Below are 19,578 nucleotides of genomic sequence, written 5' to 3' on the forward strand. Positions count from 1 at the left end.
TTAAGCAAAGTTTATGGCACCACCTGCACTTATTGGGCAGTCATGACATGAAATGCCTGCCGAATATGCCTTATTCGCCCGCGGGCATTTCCTACGGGAAAAATGGGTGACCCACATATATTTTAGATAAAGTGTTTAACATCAAATATGCAAATGTATATGTATTTTGTTAAATGTGACAAAGTTTGTTCCACTTGTTGTATATGCATTTGCATATCAAATATAAGAAAATATTATCATTTTCTTATTATGTATATACATTTGAATTGTATATATTACATATATATATATATATATATATATATATATATGCATATGTACTATTCTTTTTGTATTCTGTATGTAAATTATGTACTATATATGCATATTTTGTATTACATATATGCATTTATATTTTGTATGTATTATTTCATTTGGATGATTGATTATTATGATAAATATATTTACATACTTGTATGTAAAATATATATTATTTATTTTGTATGATGTGTATATAAAACTGGATATAGTTTTTGGATTTAATATATGTACACTGACAATGTAACTATTTTTTATACTGTCAACACATCACACATCATTCATATTTTAGTCATCGTTGATTGTCAAACAAAAGTAATCTAAATCAATGGTAAATGATGTACTTTCAAGGTAAAAAACTTTAAACTAACGGTACATATATATTAAAATCATATTTTTTTAGTTTTGTTTTTGGCAACCCCATATTTAGGATAGACAAAGCATGACATTTCATGACCTATTTAAAAACTGGCATGTTCATGCTTGCCCTAATTTAAATATGCATTGTGTGAGCATGAGCAAAGTGGATAGAACGACCCTAATTGCCAATACTAAGTAGAGACAACAATAGAAAAAATAGCAATAAAAAGGCAACACTAGAAAGATAACAAAAATGGGAAGGAGTCGCCATTTACTGAACCAATATCCATTTCTATTCCCGTACCACCCATTTCATCCCACCCATTACTTCCCATCTCGTACCCCAAACATAACCAGTAGTACTAGAAGGCCATCGATTGACGCATCCACACCATAAGACGCCGCACTCAAAGTATTGTAAAGGTCTATTTGTTAGTTTGATTTTAGAGGAGAACAAATGAAAAATAGAGGGCTTCATAAACATCTTGCAAGTACATTGCATAGCTACAAAACGCTCTATTTCCATTCTTTCCTCTTTAAAACTCAACTCGCAGATTAATCATAACGGTTCCCTGCATGGTAAGGAGCATGTTCCACCCCGGATAAATCCGGGTATTCCCTAACTCGCCCCAAGTAAGCATATGAATCTAAGCTTACTGATGCTCACCCGCCTGTGGCAGATCAGACCCGTCGAAATCACCATAAATGCTCCTGGTATGTCTTTAGTGCTTTTGGCACCCTATTAATGCATCTGACTCCATCATCAATGCGCCACACATCTTAAATGTTGACTGACGCTCCACCTATCACACCACCTGCACACCCAACTTGCCCCCGACAATTCAGCAGACGCATACCTGCACACAGAGTGGAGACAACCTAACATATCCTGTTGTACCGGCTAGGCTTTGGCCAATTGTAACACCGTGAAGTTTCTGTGTATGTTTTATTAATTATTTATTTTAACAACGATTAATTTTAGAAATTAATAGATATTGAATTAGACTAAACCGTTGTTGAGTGTTAGTCTTATTTTGTGATTTTCTATTTTGTGGTAATTTTTCGTAATTTTATGTGATGGAAAGTTTTTGAGCTGCTATCGGGCCCAAATTCACCCAAATTCGACCCAGTAACGTGTTTTTGAGTTTCGTAACTCCAAATCGAACTCCGATTGCGCCATTGACTTCGAAATATTATTTCGAGTCAATATAGACATCAAGTTTGTCCAGAACGCATTTCTAAATATTTTTCACTCCGAATTCCGTGTTTCGAAGTTGTAACCGTAAACCGAAGTCGGGTGATTTTTAATATCCGACTGAGTATTAGCCGATAATAATCAAGCATGGTTTATTCACGAATGTTTCGCCGAAAAGGTCGCATCGCTTTCATGTAAGAAGCTTGCTTGTCGAACAAGCAAAAGTACATATCCTCTTACATAAAATCTCTTAAATCACTCATCCACCTCTTACACATCTACTTTTTGGAAGAAACCATTAGTCTTTACCCACTCTCAAATCTGATTTCTTATCCTTAAAATCCAACACCTAGCTTAGGAGGAAACCCTTGGCATTTTCTCTCTACATTTTAGAATTTTAAGAACTCTAAGGTAGTTCTTCTTAGTTCTTCATTTTAATTCTTCATCTTCTTAAGATATAACCATTAGATGTTTATGAAATTTTAGTATGACATTTATATGTATGTTATGAATATTTTCAACCGTTGAAATGTTCTAAAAATCTTCCCAACTCTTGTTATGTTCAAAACTCTAAATAGATATTTTCTTGAGCTTAGAAAGTTATTTTGAAACCATGAACTCTTTGTATTCATGAGGTTGTTTTTAAGGTTTAAAAAGTTGTATTTTTATTGATTTGAGTTAAAGGTGATGATTTTGAAAGGAGCCTTTAAAAAGTTTCGAACCATGTAAAGTTTGAAACTTTTCATTTGTTTTTGGCTTGAGAAACTATAGCCTTGAACAAATGAAAAATAGTTGTTTTTCAGATTTGATGATAGAAATAAATGTTGTAGTGGAACATGGTTAAAGGTGATGATATTTACATCAAAGGAACCCTTGAGGAGTTTTCTAACCATGCAAAGTTTGGATTATTTTCACTTGTTTTTTACTTGAAAAACCATAGTCTTGGACAAGTTTAGAGTAGTATATTTTTAATGATGAGGTTTGGTTGTGTTTCAAAGGGGGTGATTTTGTTATCAAAGGAACCTTTAAAGTGTTTAATGATAAGTTGAAAGATCAAAACTTTCCTTAGTATTAGGTCTAAATCATGACCTATATGTGTCTAAGAAAAGTTTAGTTTCTAACTTTGAAATCCGAAATGTTTGTGGATTGTCGATGAGTTGTTGTGAAAAAATGTCGATTAGGAAGTTTTGAGTTAAAAGGTTGTTTAAGTATGCGATCAACAGTAACAAGAATGTGTTGAAATGACCATGAGAAATTATTGTATAAATTATGGAATCTACTTAAGATGACTTACTTTAAAGTGGTAAGATCAACTTAGAAGATATTGATTTAAAAAGTGGGGACTTTGATTAAGAAACTTACCTTAAAATGGTGAAGTATGGCTTAAAAAGTCTCCATGAAAGTATAAATTTAGGTTGAGATAAAAGTATAAACTTTATGAAAATCTTACCTTGAAAATGTTGGAAATCGGGAACGAGAACTTCGATGATAAATGATGGTTCAAAAATATGAATCTTGGACCGGATGGATGAAAGTGTTTGAGTTCATAAATGAGTTAAAACAATGTTTTTACCTTAGGGCTATCATGTAAAAATCTAATTTGTGAATCACTAAATTGTTTTTGTGTGTTTAGTTTCGAAACTTTCGAAGTCGGACAACCAACCCACTCTCTCGTAAAGGAAATCAAGCGCGACAATCTAAGGTGAGGGAGAATACATAGTGGTGTCCGAATATGACACATTGATCTCCTAAACTATCTCAAAAGTTTGGAGTTATATTTGTGTATTAAGAAAACCTCTACTTTTATTTATTTATTTTGGAGGGGGCATGGAGTAGTGTAGGGTATTTATTTTGGAGTAGTTTTATTTGAGCGACGATTAGGTTCCACCTTGTACTTTGTACCAACATTTCATGATATTCTAATGAAGTATGATTCAAAGTTATATTGAGTTATATTATTATTACCTTTAGGTAATGGTGTTTTTGATTTTCTGCATTGTATGTTACTTAAAGAGATGTTTCGAAAATGAAACGAATATAAGGAAATAAATTTTATATGGTATCATTATTAAAAAAAAATACTCATTTTTGTGCAAGATTTTTTGGAGTAATTTTCGGGACATTACACCAATAGTCGGGTGTCTTGTCGACGATCTCAGACTCTATAAATAAGGAGCTCACACATAATTAATTCTCATTCCCTCATTTATTGCTACACTTCTCTATTATTTACTCTCATTCTCTCTAAGAAATACTCGTCGGTGAACCTTTTCATGTACCTCCCTCGATAGGTCAGATGATACTCCGACCATGATTCCCAATCTCTTCCATTCTACCGGACACCCATCACCGACCGTTCCTTCCTAACACAAAAGAACAGAGACAAACTCCTTTTCGATGACTCCAGTATTGGAATATGAAGAGAAATAGGGTCTAGTTACCTTCGAATCAAATATTTATTTGTGACACATGATAATCAGGACATACTAATGGATCCTTAGGAACAAGAGAGGATCCATACTTCATGGCAGGGGCGGAACTTATTAAGGGCAGGTGGGGGCAACTGCCCCCCTGATATTTTTTTTTTATTTTTTTTCAAATATTTTTTTTTACCTTATATAATTTTATGTAGTCCTTCTAAAAGTTATAGATAATAGATCAAGTTGTCTTATAAGTGTAGATATTGATATTACTTATAAATACTATTATTTTATAATAATTTTACACATATGAAATAGATTATGGGATCACAAATTATCTTTGTCAAACTTTGTTGCAAAAGTCTTAAGATTCTATGAATTTTTATAAATCACTTAATATTGATAACATGTTATTTTGTGCAAAAATCTATCCTAATGATTTCAATGAAAAGAGAAAATTAACTTTCGATGTCAATTTCAATATTTTATTGTTGACATCATTAGTCATTCTTGTGCGAAAACTCTCAACAATCTCTAAATTAAGTACAACTTTTACAATATGGGGAAAGTGAAAGCATATTATTTGCTTGATTGAGTTATTCTAAATTATTATAGTTTAACTACTATAGAAATATCATTTTTAACAACCAAGATAACCAAACAAAATCGTGTAATAAGATAGAATATGATTTTTTTACTGACGAAGAAAATAGCTGAAAGTTTAGCTATAATTCAATAATCGGTGAGTTTAAGTCTTTAAAAGAACGAAGAGCTGTCACGTTAAATGAATGTACGTTTGTCTTTAATGTTTTTAATTGTTAATTATTATTATTTAAAATTAATATGTAATTTTGAAACTTTAAAACAATTATATATTTATTTATATTTTTTGTTACTCTATTAATCATCTTAAGTATAAATTGTAATCAAACATTGTTGCTCCTCCTGAACTTTATGTCAAGATCCGCCACTGCTTCATGGGAAGCCACCCCTTCATACTTCCGAGGTTTTTATAGTGGATTTGAAGGATGGTGAACAGACAATGAAGGAAGCAATATGGTATTAGAAAAAAAACGATTTTGCAAGGGATTTGAGGATGAAACCGTGAAAGACAATAGAGGAGGGTGGCAGAGGGAGTTCATTGTTCATCGTTTTTTATTCTAAATTTATTTTTGCTCTTATTTCTATTCAAGAATGATTATAATTTTAAGATAAAATATTCAGATACATTTTCGGATAAAATATCCCCATATATTAAGGAGTTTGTTTTACTGTCCAACTAAGTAAACTAGTTAACAAGTTAGTAGAAATCAGAGAACAAAAGAAAGGATCACCCAACCACATACCATAACGCTCCTATTATTTAGAGCAAATGTTGTATAATTATTGGCACTAGAGTTCTCAACAACAAGTGATGTTTCAAAGTCATATTTGTTGGATTAGCTGTTCAAATGAGTTGATTTGAACAGTCTTGAAAAATCTTTTCCCTCTATAAGCAAAGTTTATACCATTTTATAGATTTGAGGAATTTTTCAATGAATATGGTGTGGGGGAATCAATTTTCAGAAAAGAAGCTGAAAATTATAATTAAATAATACATACACAATATCATTCAAAATAAGTAAAGTACAAGCCCTATGAATTTTTATTCTATTTTTTAAATTTTGATAAAAAAGCCTAGGTCCTTTAACATTATATTTGTGTGAGGTGCTAGAATATAAATTTGGTTGTACAAAAAAATGAGGTTGAATGGTAATGTGTACTTCAGTGCGTCTGTCCGTATATCTGAGTGAGCTGAGATCCTCTCTAGTATTTGAGAGTTCAGTACTAGAATGTGAGAGCCATATTTATTTTATCATTTATACTATTCTTTTGGCTAAAAATATTTTCAAATTTATACCATCAATTTTTCTTTTAAAATCTAAATGTTTCAATCATATCAATTACTAGACCCTCTAGTAATAGATAATATACATTTTCATTTGAGGGTGTGTGTTGGTGTTTGTGTGTGCATGTTCGTGTTCGTATGTGCTTATTATGAAAAATTATAATCACTCTCTTGTGAGAACAGGTTTTGTTTGAATTTCTAAAGGTTGATATTTTAATTATGATACAAAGTGTAATGCAATATGTTGGGTAAATAAATGAATACATATGGATCTTTGTATGTTCCAACTCGCAAAGTGAATTATGACTCATCTTAATGAGTACCGATTGTTTTATAGTTAGGGATGCAAATCTTAATGAGTACCGATTGTTTTATAGTTAGGGATGCAATATGTGCGGGCTGACACGGGTAGTGTTTTTTCGTGCCCAAACCTAGGTACCCGTGCGGGTACCCAACGAGTTTTTAATTTTAATTATATATCTATATAATTTGTAATAATCAATATGTAAAAATAATTATTATATGAGTAATATAATATTCATATGATAAATTTATGATCATAGTGAAATATGTAATTTATTATGAAATAATAATAAAGTATATGATATGTAATCTTAAGATAATAATAAATATATATAAAAACTTAACTAAAAATTAAATATATAAGGTATTACAAAACCTGCTCCCGCCTATAAGCTATTATTGTGGGTACCCGTTATGGGTATTTCCACGGGTACCCACGGGCCAAATTTTTTTGTCATTCCTATTTATAGTGATATCTATGCCACAGCTCTAGCTTAGCGAATATAACAACTCTCCCTTATGAGGCTGTAAAATGTTGAAAATCTCTAAAATAATATTGATTTTTGTTTTAGTGTTTTGATGTTATACATAATGTCTCATTTTGGAATGAAGTTATTTTCAATATTTTTACATGAAGTGGTCTATCAAAAGTTTTAAATTCACTTGCACTTTCAAGTAACCTTATTTTAATTTCATAGTATTAAATTTTGATTTGAAAATCTTTGTTAGATTGAAGGCATATGCAGTATTATATGAGACAATTCTAATGGAAAAAAGATGAATATTATAATAGAAATTTTATAAATGTTGAAAACCTATTAAAAATAAATCGAGTTTACACCCAATCGTGATTAGACCAAAATAGATTCGGGTGATCGAGACAATTCTTTTACCCGAATGAGTGTATCAAACCATAACTAGCTTAAGTTCGAGATCGATAAGATTAGGTGAAAATGACTTAAGATTTATTTAGAATATTTTTTACAATATGTCCACCTATTTCATAAGTTGGGTTCGTATAATCTTATTTTGTCAGCTTAGTTCTATTTGGACATGAAAACTTCAAGTTCATTAGTCAAATTCTTAATAAGGTCTTAATTATGTTAATTAATGTGAAACCCAAAACTTACTTACTAACCCTTTTTTATTAAGTCCTTGAAGGATGAGTTACTCTTAAAATTAACAATAATAACCTAATTGGAATTATATAACTAGCTTAATAGTTAATCAAGTTTATTATCATTTGAATTGTTAACTAACGGGAAGAATAAAACATCACTTTGGAGATTAACATTTAACCAAAATTGATTTCTCAAATATATGATTATTTTCCTTTAAATACTAGAGGACTCTAAACATAATGCACCAAATGAGGGACTAGCTAGATTCTACTTGATAGATAACTATGAATTGAGTTGTGTGGAATGTTGCCAACATTGAAGCTTAAAGATCCATTTATAGCTACCACCTTGTACTAGTATAAAAAGAACTTAGATAGTTGATTCATGTTCACAAGTGAGGAAAAGTTCTAAATAAATTTTGAGGGAGTGAAAGTAGTGCTCCAAGTGTGCTTAAAAGTGCAATGCACTATTGCACTTATATTATTGATTAAATAGTAGTTCTTATTTTATCTACAAGATTTTCCATATGATCTTCCACATAATAACTTACCCATATTATTACTTATTTTTCACAAATATGAGAATGCTAAAATAATTCAATTCCACACTGATTAGAAGCTTTTCTCTAGATAAGTTGGCCTAGAGAAGATTCCAATTGCGTGTAGACAGAATTCCAACCATTCTGAGAAGGATGAACATTATCCCAAAAGAATGAAAGTTCTGGCTTCTCACATAAAGTATAACGTTTTTGTCCTTTGTCATCCACCTTTCCACAATTAAATCCAGCACTGTCTTTTGCACAACATGGTTCCAGTGGATTCATCAATGTTGAGTTTTCTGCATAATGGAGAAAACAAAAGTCATCATCAAGAGATTTTCCTATAATAATGCAATCAAATGTTCAAACACTGACACTTTAGTTGCAATGTCTGTATTGTGTCCATTTTATTCACTTTTGGGCATCTCCTAATTATATTCTTCCTAACATTTTATAATTTTTTGCTGTATTTCTGTGTCATGTCTTGATCTATAGTTTATGTTTATCCTGTCAGTTATTGTTTGAGTTTATTATCCTATTGTTTGTAACAATTTTCTGCTTATGTAATAAATTGTTTGGACTAACTCATACTTAAGTTGAACTAATCTTTATCATTGGTAAACTTCTACACAGTGCCACATGTCTTATCAGTATATCCTAAGAATCCTACTCATAGCTTTCTTTGTTACTAATTTCTTGTGACTTCTGCTTTATTACATATATAAGAAAAGAAGGTATCAAGTGTTCACTAACACCATTTATGATGTATAGATGCATCAAACACATGAAAATATTTGTGAGGTGTTAGAATATAAATTTGGTTGTATAAAAAGTGAGGTATAATGGCAATACCAGCTTCAGTAAAATTGTGCAAATATAGAGTGACATGTGTAAATGTATACAACAGTCATAAATTGATGAAATTATACATGTTTAGTTGAAAATCACTTTCCAAAAAAAGTGGTTTGTCTTCAACAATTTAAGTATAGTGATTAGTGATCAAAGCAGATAGTGAAATTACCAGCATGACTTTTTTGCATAGTTTGAATGGTGGAGAGGAAAGAGTTGTAGAGGTCTAGTGTTTTGAAAACTGATTTTCCAAGTTCCTTATTCAGATCATCCACATTTTGGAGAATCAACTTGTTGTGATTTGTGGATACCAAGTTCAGAAGGTCAATGCAGTTTTGGAAGCCAGTTGCTACAGAAATTGTAGGCAAACACCCAATGGGCTGTAATAGTGTTAGTGTTATTTTCTCTGCCCCTAAGCTCTGAATACGTCTAAGATTTACTACCACTTCCTTCACAAGGGATTCAGTGAATTTTTCTATTTCCTATTACATAAGAAAAACAGAAAACCACTTCCTTCATCAGCAAATTGAGCAGCACATGATACATTTTGAGATAAAATATGTCCCCAATATATTATTCCACCGTACATGTTGTTCTCTAAAAAAAATTGAAAATTTCAAAATTGTCTTCAAAATTTTCAATTAGTCCACCGTAAATGTGAATTCAATTAGTCTCTTTTAGGGTCAAATTACTCCCTATCAGGTATCAGGGATCGTAAAACACGTTAAAAATAACTAATTTGAATAACATTTGAAATTTTTTGGACAGTTTTAGATTTTCTTTCGAGCAACAAACTAATAATGTCAAAAAATACAAGAGACTGAAATAAATATTTAATCTTTTGTGTAACTAAGTAAACTAGTTAACAATTTAGTGGAAAATCAGATAACAAAAGAAAGGATCAGCTAACCACATACCAGAAAGCTCATATTTTTTAGAGCAAATGTTGTATAATCATTGGCACCAGAGTTGACAAGAACAAGTGATGTTTCAAGGTCAGATTTGTTATAGACATTTTGTTGGATTTGCTGTTCAAATGAGCTGATTTGGACACTGACGTTTGGTCCATCAACCAGAGTCTGGAAAAATCCCGTCCCTCCATAAGCAAAGTTTATACCATTTTGAAAATTTGAGGAATTTTTCAACGAATACGGCGTCGGGGGATCAATTTTCAGAAAAGATGCTGCAAATGATAAATAGTACATATACAATATCAGTCAAAATAAGCAATGTTTGGGAGAAGTCTTCCACCAAATATTTGTAGAAAAATAACAATTAATGAATATTATATTTGAAAAGATTGATTTGTATGCAATGTTTTATTGGAATTTTTAATGCCGTTTATTTGACCCACTTCATATATATACATTTACCTAAACCTCTTAAAGTTTTAGTAAAAGTACATAAACCACTCTTACTTTTCTACATTTACACAAATCTTCCATGGTTTTTATATTTTCATTACACCGACTACCCTTGAAATAAGTGTAATATTTTAAACAAAAAATGTGATAAATGCAATTAAGTTAAACAAAACATGGTATATTGTGAGGAGAAATCCAAATAATATACATATTAATGTATCTTTATTATTTTTGATTGCAAAATGTATCAAAAGTTCTAAAAATATATTGTTTAAATCGCTATTATATTATATCGTAACGAACCAAAAATAATAAAGAGGTATCGACTCATATATTATTTAGACTTGTCTCCACAATATATCATGATTTGTTTAACTTCATTGCACTTATTTCTTATACAGAGGTGATAGTGTAATGAAAGCATAAAGAATGAAGGAGATTTGTATAGGTATAGAAAAATGAGGGATGATTTGTATAATTTTACTAAAACTCAAGGGGTATGAATGTAATTAACTCTTTTGTCCTTAGGATGACCCAGTACAAAGAACCTATTGGAGCCTAGAAAAGGGGAAAAGAAGAGGAGGAGATGAGGAAAATAAAGAGAGATTTCATTTATTATCCTTATCCTAGAACTAGCACAATAATATTATGACATATAGACTAATGGTGTAAATATTTTTTACCAATAAAAGTAATACAAATCAGTTTAATAACAGTGTGTAAATTTTTTACTCTAATATAATACATAGATTTTAAGTTTATAACATTATTTAAAAATGATAGTTTAGTGCAATCTTACTATCAATCACATAGGTATGAGATTCCCCTGTTTGCAATCTTCTTGAGAGAGACAACTCAGTTAAAGAGGTAAAAATAAAAAAAAGTCTTTTAGAAAGTAAAGTGATGTTTTACTCCTTAAGAAAAGAGAATGGAAGAGAAGAAAGGTACCAATGTAATCAGTGAGGACACGACCATCACAAAATCTTCCAGCAGGAGCACCAGGATAAGTCATTCCACTAGGTGGCTTATAAGATCCCGAGTTATGGAAATTCCCTGTGTCAACATAGGAGTCTCCAAAAACAAATAGTTTATTTGCCCCTTCAACTTCTGCAAAAGTTATTTACATAACAACATGTTATCATCTTATTATAACACAATAAGTTAGATTTTGATGTTTTATTCAGAATTCTTACCTGTGGAGATAGCAAGGATAAGAAGCAAAGGGAGAAGAAGAAGAAGAAGAAAAGATATTGTAGATTGATTTTGCTTCACCATTGTTGAGTAAAGATAGTTGATTATGCTAGAAAATTAACTGTGTTGGCTGTTAAGGTAGGGTAGTATATAAGGTGACAAGAGACTGTTCCCACTTGAATTTTGGTACTTTTCAAGAAAGGTGACAAAGCGCCAATCAGATTATGCCAAGGCCCATTTGTCTAGAACTGGACTCCTCTCCATTACTGGAGAGGTAAGTTAGAATTTTTAATATACATTTAAGAGTAAAAATATAATTCGGTGTAAATTAAAAGAATAAAAATGTCTTTGTTTTTTGGTTTTCATGTGTATTTTTACTTCACTGTCTACTGGAATTTAATATTTTGGGTAAATCAACAAAGTGTTGATCTAATAGTATAAACATCATTTAATAATTTGATTTTGGAAGTGACACTTGTAGAAGAGACGATCACATACCTTGAAAGTGATTAATTTCTTATCTATAAAATAGAGGAAATCATTAGTAGTACAAAAAAATAATATTTTATGCTAAATATGATATCTATATAATGCTCATATAAAGATTTACACAGTATCCTATATACATAGTGAGTAAATTAGTTATCACTCATTTTTACTTATATAATTAGTTATGTAGGAATAATTTAAGTATGAATGCTGAAATATATAATGAGTTATTATATATGCATTAACCATATAAAGATTTATACACTTAAAATATATCATTCATCATTTATTTATAATACTTTAATTTAAGAATCAATTGTAAAAATATAAATAGTGAATGATACATTCACCATATATATATATATATATATATATATATATCTTTTTCTCCTCCATAATAACGATGTTACATTTGTTAAATCTGTTATAAATATGGGAATCTTATTAAAATGCTTGTGATAAAAAAAAAAGAGGCAATCTTCTTTTAACAAAAATAAGTAAAACTTTATAAAGAAAGAATCTTATAAAATATGTTGAAAATATAAAAGATAATTAACACTCTATTCCTTTATGTGTTGTTTTTTTGTTGTTTTAGGCGTTTTCTTCATTTAGTTGCCACCAGGCGAGAATCAATAAGGAGAGTTTAAAATCATTTACATTATAGTAAATTACACTTTCACCCATGAGTTATAATGAAATTACACAAACTACTTCTCACTTTTTTACACCTACACAAACCCCCTAATTTTTATACTTTTATTTCACTGACTATCTCTGCATGAAAATTAAGTGTAAATTTTTAAACAAAAAATGTGATAAATACAATTAAGTTAAACAAAAGATAGTATATTGGAGAGACAAATCCAAATAATATATGAGTTGATACCTCTTTATTATTTTTGGTTCATTACAATATAATATAAAAGCGATTTAAACAATATATCTTTAGAATTGTTGATACATTTTACAAAAATAAATAATAAAGATACATTAATTTGTATATTATTTGGACTTTTCTCTATAATATATCATGTTTTGTTTAACTTAATTTCATTCATAACATTTTTTATTTAAAAGATTATATTTATTTCTCATGCAAGAGTGGTTAGTGTATGAAAGTATAAAAATTAGGGGTAGGTGTAGAAAAATGATGGGTGATTTGTGTAGTTTCACTAAAATTCAGGGGTGTCAGTGTAATTAACTCTTTCCATTATTATTGAAGTGCACAATATTATCCTCTTGAAATATTCTTATAATGATTTTTTATTACTGTTTAATAAAAATATTAAGTAAAAATAAATGCATTATATGTCTTTGTAAAAATATCAAAAGAATTTGATCTAAAAGTAAAATGTATTATACCCACCCAAAAATATAAGCGAGGTCATTAACGGTGTCTTAATATAAAGAGCAAATTATACTTAAATGACCAAATCCAACATTAAAGAAATTACTTAAAGAGAAGGCCTCATTTGGTATTTTCTATTTTTGCTACTAACATTTTGATAAGCTCTTAAATGCATGCATACCAATAATATTTTTGTATGTTTGTGAGTGTGAAATTTAGATTGGGAGAGTAACTAATGATAACATAATATTTTTTAATTTTCCTTTAAAAATATAATTTACAATGATTAATGAACAATCATACATAATTATATAATTTTACTAAAATTATTTAGTTATTTTAACATTTTGTCTCTAAAAAACATTAAATTGAGGAACCTATAAAAATAGACACATGAAGTATTTTAGAGGGCTTCAGAAATCCTCCTAAATCTTCTCATCTCATCCATCTAACTCCCAAATAAGGGGGGAACTTTCTAAAGACATCATTCTATTCCCTCCAAAATCATTCTCTCAAACAAATTCTAAGAGTATCATCATCAAATGGATAAATAACTAATTCATTTCAAGATGTGTGATTATCTCTTCTAACAAATATCGTTATCGAGAATCGAATTTTTACATAGTACATAAGATTCTGTAGGGTCTTAACTTCTTTACCCATGCTTCGTTGGTAGAGATTGTAAAATGGGTCACCCTACCCGTTTTGCCTATGCCTACAAAAAATTAAGTGGGAGCATCATACTCACATTGCCCTAATGAACAAAATGGTATACACTACCCGTTTTAAAAAGGGTATGTGGGTGGCCCGTTGGAATTGAGGAATAATTTAAAAATATATATAACAAAATAAAAAGAAATTAAATAAAGTAGTTGATAAAAACAAAATTTTAAAAATGACTTTGATATTTTAAAAAATTAAGTGGGAGCAATATACTCATATTACATCACAGTTTTTTTTTGAAATATTAAATTACATTTTATTATAATTTTTCTGAAATCACGGTTTTTTGAAATATTAAATTTTTCTTATTTTTTTACTTACCAGGCAGGCAAACAAGCCAAACAAATATAAATTTTTTGCATGCCCTACCGTAAAATATCATGGGGTATGCGGGCAGTCTACATACATACTCGTTGGTCATATAAGTAATAGTATGAGTTAGTAATATTTGAAAAATTAATTAGAAATAAATAGATTAACGTGTGAATAAAAATACAAAAGATTTTTTTTTGGGAACAAAATATCAAAAGATTATAATATGAAAGAAAATGTATCTCACGGGAGAATGAAATTCTTGCACCATATTCACCAACTCATCACGTATTCACGCTACAACTTTTAACAAACTGAAAAATTAAAATTATTTGGGCTTGGGCTCTTACTGATAGAACTAAGAATCACCTAATCAGCCTCCTCATCCCAGAAATTTTCTGCCCCAAAGGGTACACCTTCATGTAATTTTTTTAAATTATCAGAAAATATAAAATTAATATATATTTAAGTAACGTTATACTTTTTTAACTAATAAAAATGGTATGATCCCAAGAACAATCAATCAAGCTTACACTGGCCAAAGCATCAAACTGAGAAAAACACAATCTCATCTAAGAAAAGCTGAACTAGAGAAGGTTCAGAATGGGTTAATATTCTTGTTGAAAACAATCCCATTTACTAATACTCTCGTTGAAAACATATTGTAGATATCATCAGGATAGGAGCTAGTATCTTTTATTGAAAGTACATAATTAAGTTATTTTATACTCTCTCTAACTCTTTATAAAGTCATTCACATGCACATGCATGAAAAGAAGCAGATTACACTAAAGTTATAAACTATCAAATTTTTAATAAGACAATGTAACTATTAGAATTAAGAGTAAGAAAATAAAACATCTCCTCATATTAGAGATAAGTTATCTCTTAAAGTCATTAAAATTATAACACATATTCTATTTTTTAGTTTTTAGTGGCCGTAGGAGATAACTTATCTCCAAATATTAAGAGATACTTTATTTTTCTAAGAGTAAACTTAGTTCCTAATAAATTAACTGCAGACATTATAAGAGTGATCTTTAATTTTTATACTTTAATGAACAACGTATTATAAGAGTGATCTTTAACTGCAGACATTTAAGCTTGTGCTGTTAGTTAACATATTATCAACAACGCCATCTCAAGATTGCACTATTAGTTAACATATCAACAACAACATATCCTTAAATATGCGCTGTTGATGAGTTTTAAAATTATTAAGACATATTTTTATTAATGTCATATTGACTTTAATGTCATTATTTGAATGCCATTATTGGTGTTGTTATTTGAATGTCAATAAAAATCATAATTACTTAAATATTCTACATACTTAATTAATTGTTATTAACATTGTGTCATTATTTTAATATCTGTATTCTTTAATTGATAGATACGTTATTTTAATTTGAAGACTCTTTAATAGTGCTATCTCAATATTGCGCTGTTAGTTAACATATCATCAATAGCGCAATCATAAATACGCACTGTTGATGAGTACTCTTCAACAACACATTATTAAATATATGTTGTTGATATGTTACGATGTCTTAAATATCTGAAGTTGATACACTTACCTCTACACTCTCAAAACTTCTATGATAAAAAACTCTCAAACACTACTTCAAAAACTTCAACAATGACTTGTCACAATGATGATTCTCACAATGGTGATGATGCAACAATACCTACTACTGCTTTCAAATATCCTCCTCGTGGAATGACTTGCATGAAGAATGTGATTCATGCAAGAAGTAAGAACGTGAAAATACCAGTTGAATGAAATACAAAATGTCAACCATTAAACAAGAAAGGTGACAACACTTTGGTAAGTTTCATCCGGGTCACGGTTAGACAAAATGTATCTATCACATTCAACTCTTGGACTGATGTTCGGTTGAATTCCTTGAAGGAGCATATTTGGAATGAGATTACATTAAGTTTCCATTTGCATTTTTGTATATTTGTGTTTCTAGGCAATGTATATGTGTTTTCATGCAATATATACGTGTTTTCATGCATTGTATATGTATTTACATGTTGTATAGTAAAAGTGCAATGTATATGTTTTTTCATGCAATATATATGCATATACTGTTTACACAGTTCTGATTTACGTGTTGTATTTATGTGTTTTAGTCAACTTTTGATGTTGGTAAAGAGCACAATGATTACATCCTTAAATCGGCTGGAAATGCTCTCCGACAATTCAGAACCGATACCAGAAAGCTTGTTAGGGATGCCGATGGCAAACCCAACTTTCAATTTCCAACCAGATATGTAAATCATATTCGAGAGGAGGATTGAAAGACTTTTGTCACTCTATGCACACAAGACGAGTCTTTCTTGATAAAATCATATTCTTTTTTGTATATGGACTGTGTACTTATGCTTTTGTATATATATATGATTGTTGATGTTACTGTTGTTTGTTTTGCAGAAAGTAAGAAATGAAAACCGCAAGAGACCATCTAAACCTCTGTATCCATATAGAGCTTCCCGAGTAGGGTATAGAGGAGTTGAAGAAAATTTTGTAAGTATTGTTAATTTTTAAGTACATTGTTAGTTATGTTTTGTATCCATAATTAATTACATTATTAATGGTTATATTTTTGTAGCTTGAACAAACTGATACTCCTTCGAGTTCACACGCAGTAGTTCTCGATGTTCTATTGCTGGATGCACGTAAGAACAAGCAAGGTGTAATTGACAATGAAAAAGTTCAAGAAGTGGCAAACCGTGTTGTGAGTGCTTATCATTTAGTTAAACTGGATTTCCATATTTTATTTACCAATGTGATAGATTATTTAACACTATGTGTTTTCTTGATGTGCAGGTTGCCTTAAAAGAAAATGAAGAGCTAAATACTCCAGACAGTCAGCACAAGATACTTGATGAGGCTGTAGGACTGCATCAGTACCCAAGACGTATCCGGGGGTAGATTTTGGGGTGACCAAGAAGTCATTTGTAACCCAAAAGAAGCACCCGATCCAAATTGGATCGCATAAATAAACAATTGGACTTTCTCATGAAACGATACAGTCAATTTGAACATCTACTTCAGCTCAAGGATGATGAGGTGCATCAAGCTCGCGATGTCCCATGTAGCATCAACGAGAGTTGATCAAAGGCTATTCATCAAAACATTACCATTCCTAAGGTAATTTAGCGTTAACTAATTTTCATTTGTTGACCCTTTAGTTTAATTTTGGCCATAAACTAATTAATTATATGTTTTAACTAACATTTAGGAAATCAGTAAATGCAAATTGTTATTCAACATCCCATCGAGGCGATTAGTGGGTGTTGGTAAAATTCAGTAATGCACAACTCATCCGATGTGATGCTACACAATGCACCTATCCCGCCCAATCATGTGAAGGTCGCGATTGATGTTGCAATCGATGATGACACATTGTTGCCAATTCCTTTCGATGAAGATATCTTGAAAGTTGAAAGGGCTATAGGTATTATTGTGGCTAGGCCCAATAAACCTTGTGCACGAAGTGCCAAATAAGGTATGATTTTCACCTAATTCTCATTAATTCTTAATTATTATCTGTTTTGATTTGTAACTGATATGTTTTGCATTGAATATTTCAGGATAGTGAAGTTTCCGCATCACACTCTGCAACCCATGAAAGGAGTCAATGATATCCCCTGCTCCCCAACAAGTATCGAAAAAAGAAAACTTGGGACTTCCAAGCATCACATGAAAAAATTGATGAAGAAGCAAAAATCGTCGGGGGATATCAGCTCCAAAGACATATATCCTTATACACTCAACTGTTCAGGCATATATAATGTTTCGGTACAGATGGACTAATCATCGTACCACTTCCTTTTGAGGTGTTCAGGCTTGAATTCCAATAATACATTGGCATTAATGAAGTCAAGGATATCTACGAATATGTTTGGATAGGTACAAGTGTTGTACGTGTATATGCGAGGTAAATTATGTTTTCTTAACATTTCACTTTTGCATTTAATCACTATTGACGTTATAATTAACTAACATTTGTGTTATATATATATTAGGTACTTGTATGACAACCTTATCAAGAAAGATAAGAAGAAGGTGATGTTCTTATCCCCACATTCCACTATGGTGCCAAATAGTGCCACCACTAAGAACATAGGGGATCAGACAAATTATGTGGCAGATATTATGATCCAAAGTAAAGATTTTGCAGATTTATTCCTAACACCTTTTAATCCCGGGTAAGCATTTTGTATAATTTTGTATTTGTATTATATGCTTAACATTTCATATCTGTATGCATATGTTTTGTTAGGCAACATTGGCTTCTGGTTGTCATTAAATGGATCGAGGAGCAAATATACTATTTTGACTCATTGAAACATGGTGATCTGGACAAGTACACCGTTATGAAAAAAATCTTCACTAAGTGAATGGACTATTCATTTAATTGTTTAGTAATTAAGTACAATTTCTATTGTTTAGTAATAGTACATTTTCTGTTGTTTAGGGGGCTATAAGTTTCGAGAGTCCATAATGTTCGTCCTAAATATTCATCAAACAACATCAACTTAATTCATGTAAAGATATTGACATAAATCATCTTAAACATATATGTATTAATCATATTTCAGTGAAGTTTATACTTATATGCTTACTTGATTATAATTATAGACCCCCGACCAAACCAATGACAAAGATTACAACTATTATACGTTAAACTACATGAAGGAGATTATTCAGTAGTGGCCATCTCCAGTCAAATTTGATGCAGATCTAGAGACATACCCAGAAGACCAAGTCATCCAGATTAGGGAAGAATGGCCAAAATATATACTTACTTTTAAATAGTATAGGGAATTCAATGTATAGATTAGGTTGTCACATAGGAATTCAATGTATAGTCACATAGATATACAACAATGTAATCAGTGTATTAGCTATTATGGTGTAATCAATATTCTGCTCTGGTGTATATGCAGCTGTGAGAAATTTGTTATATTCTAGTGTTCAATATATGTATCTGTTTTATAGCATAATCTATTTTGTAGCTTGATGTATGTATCTGTTCAATATACGCTTGATGTTCTATGTTTTGGATGTGTTTTGGTGTTGTGCCGCATCTTAGGAATCAGTATATACAATAACGCATATTTAAGTATGTGTTGTTGAAGTGTCATATACGACATCACATATTTAA

At 30.4% G+C, this 19,578-nt stretch overlaps 1 protein-coding gene across 1 annotated transcript; it reads right to left on the reverse strand.

Annotated features, from left to right (window-relative positions):
* Nucleotides 8,140–11,648, reverse strand: LOC109359550 (GDSL esterase/lipase At5g03610-like). Its single transcript, XM_019604256.1, has 5 exons — nt 11,529–11,648; nt 11,284–11,442; nt 9,889–10,154; nt 9,144–9,453; nt 8,140–8,421 (listed from the first exon to the last, which is right to left on the reverse strand). The coding sequence occupies exons 1-5, from the start codon at nt 11,608–11,610 to the stop codon at nt 8,210–8,212; spliced, it is 1,029 nt and encodes a 342-aa protein (XP_019459801.1). The 5' UTR covers nt 11,611–11,648; the 3' UTR covers nt 8,140–8,209.

This window comes from Lupinus angustifolius, chromosome LG11, assembly GCF_001865875.1.
Source record: "Lupinus angustifolius cultivar Tanjil chromosome LG11, LupAngTanjil_v1.0, whole genome shotgun sequence".
Lineage (NCBI taxonomy): Eukaryota > Viridiplantae > Streptophyta > Magnoliopsida > Fabales > Fabaceae > Lupinus > Lupinus angustifolius.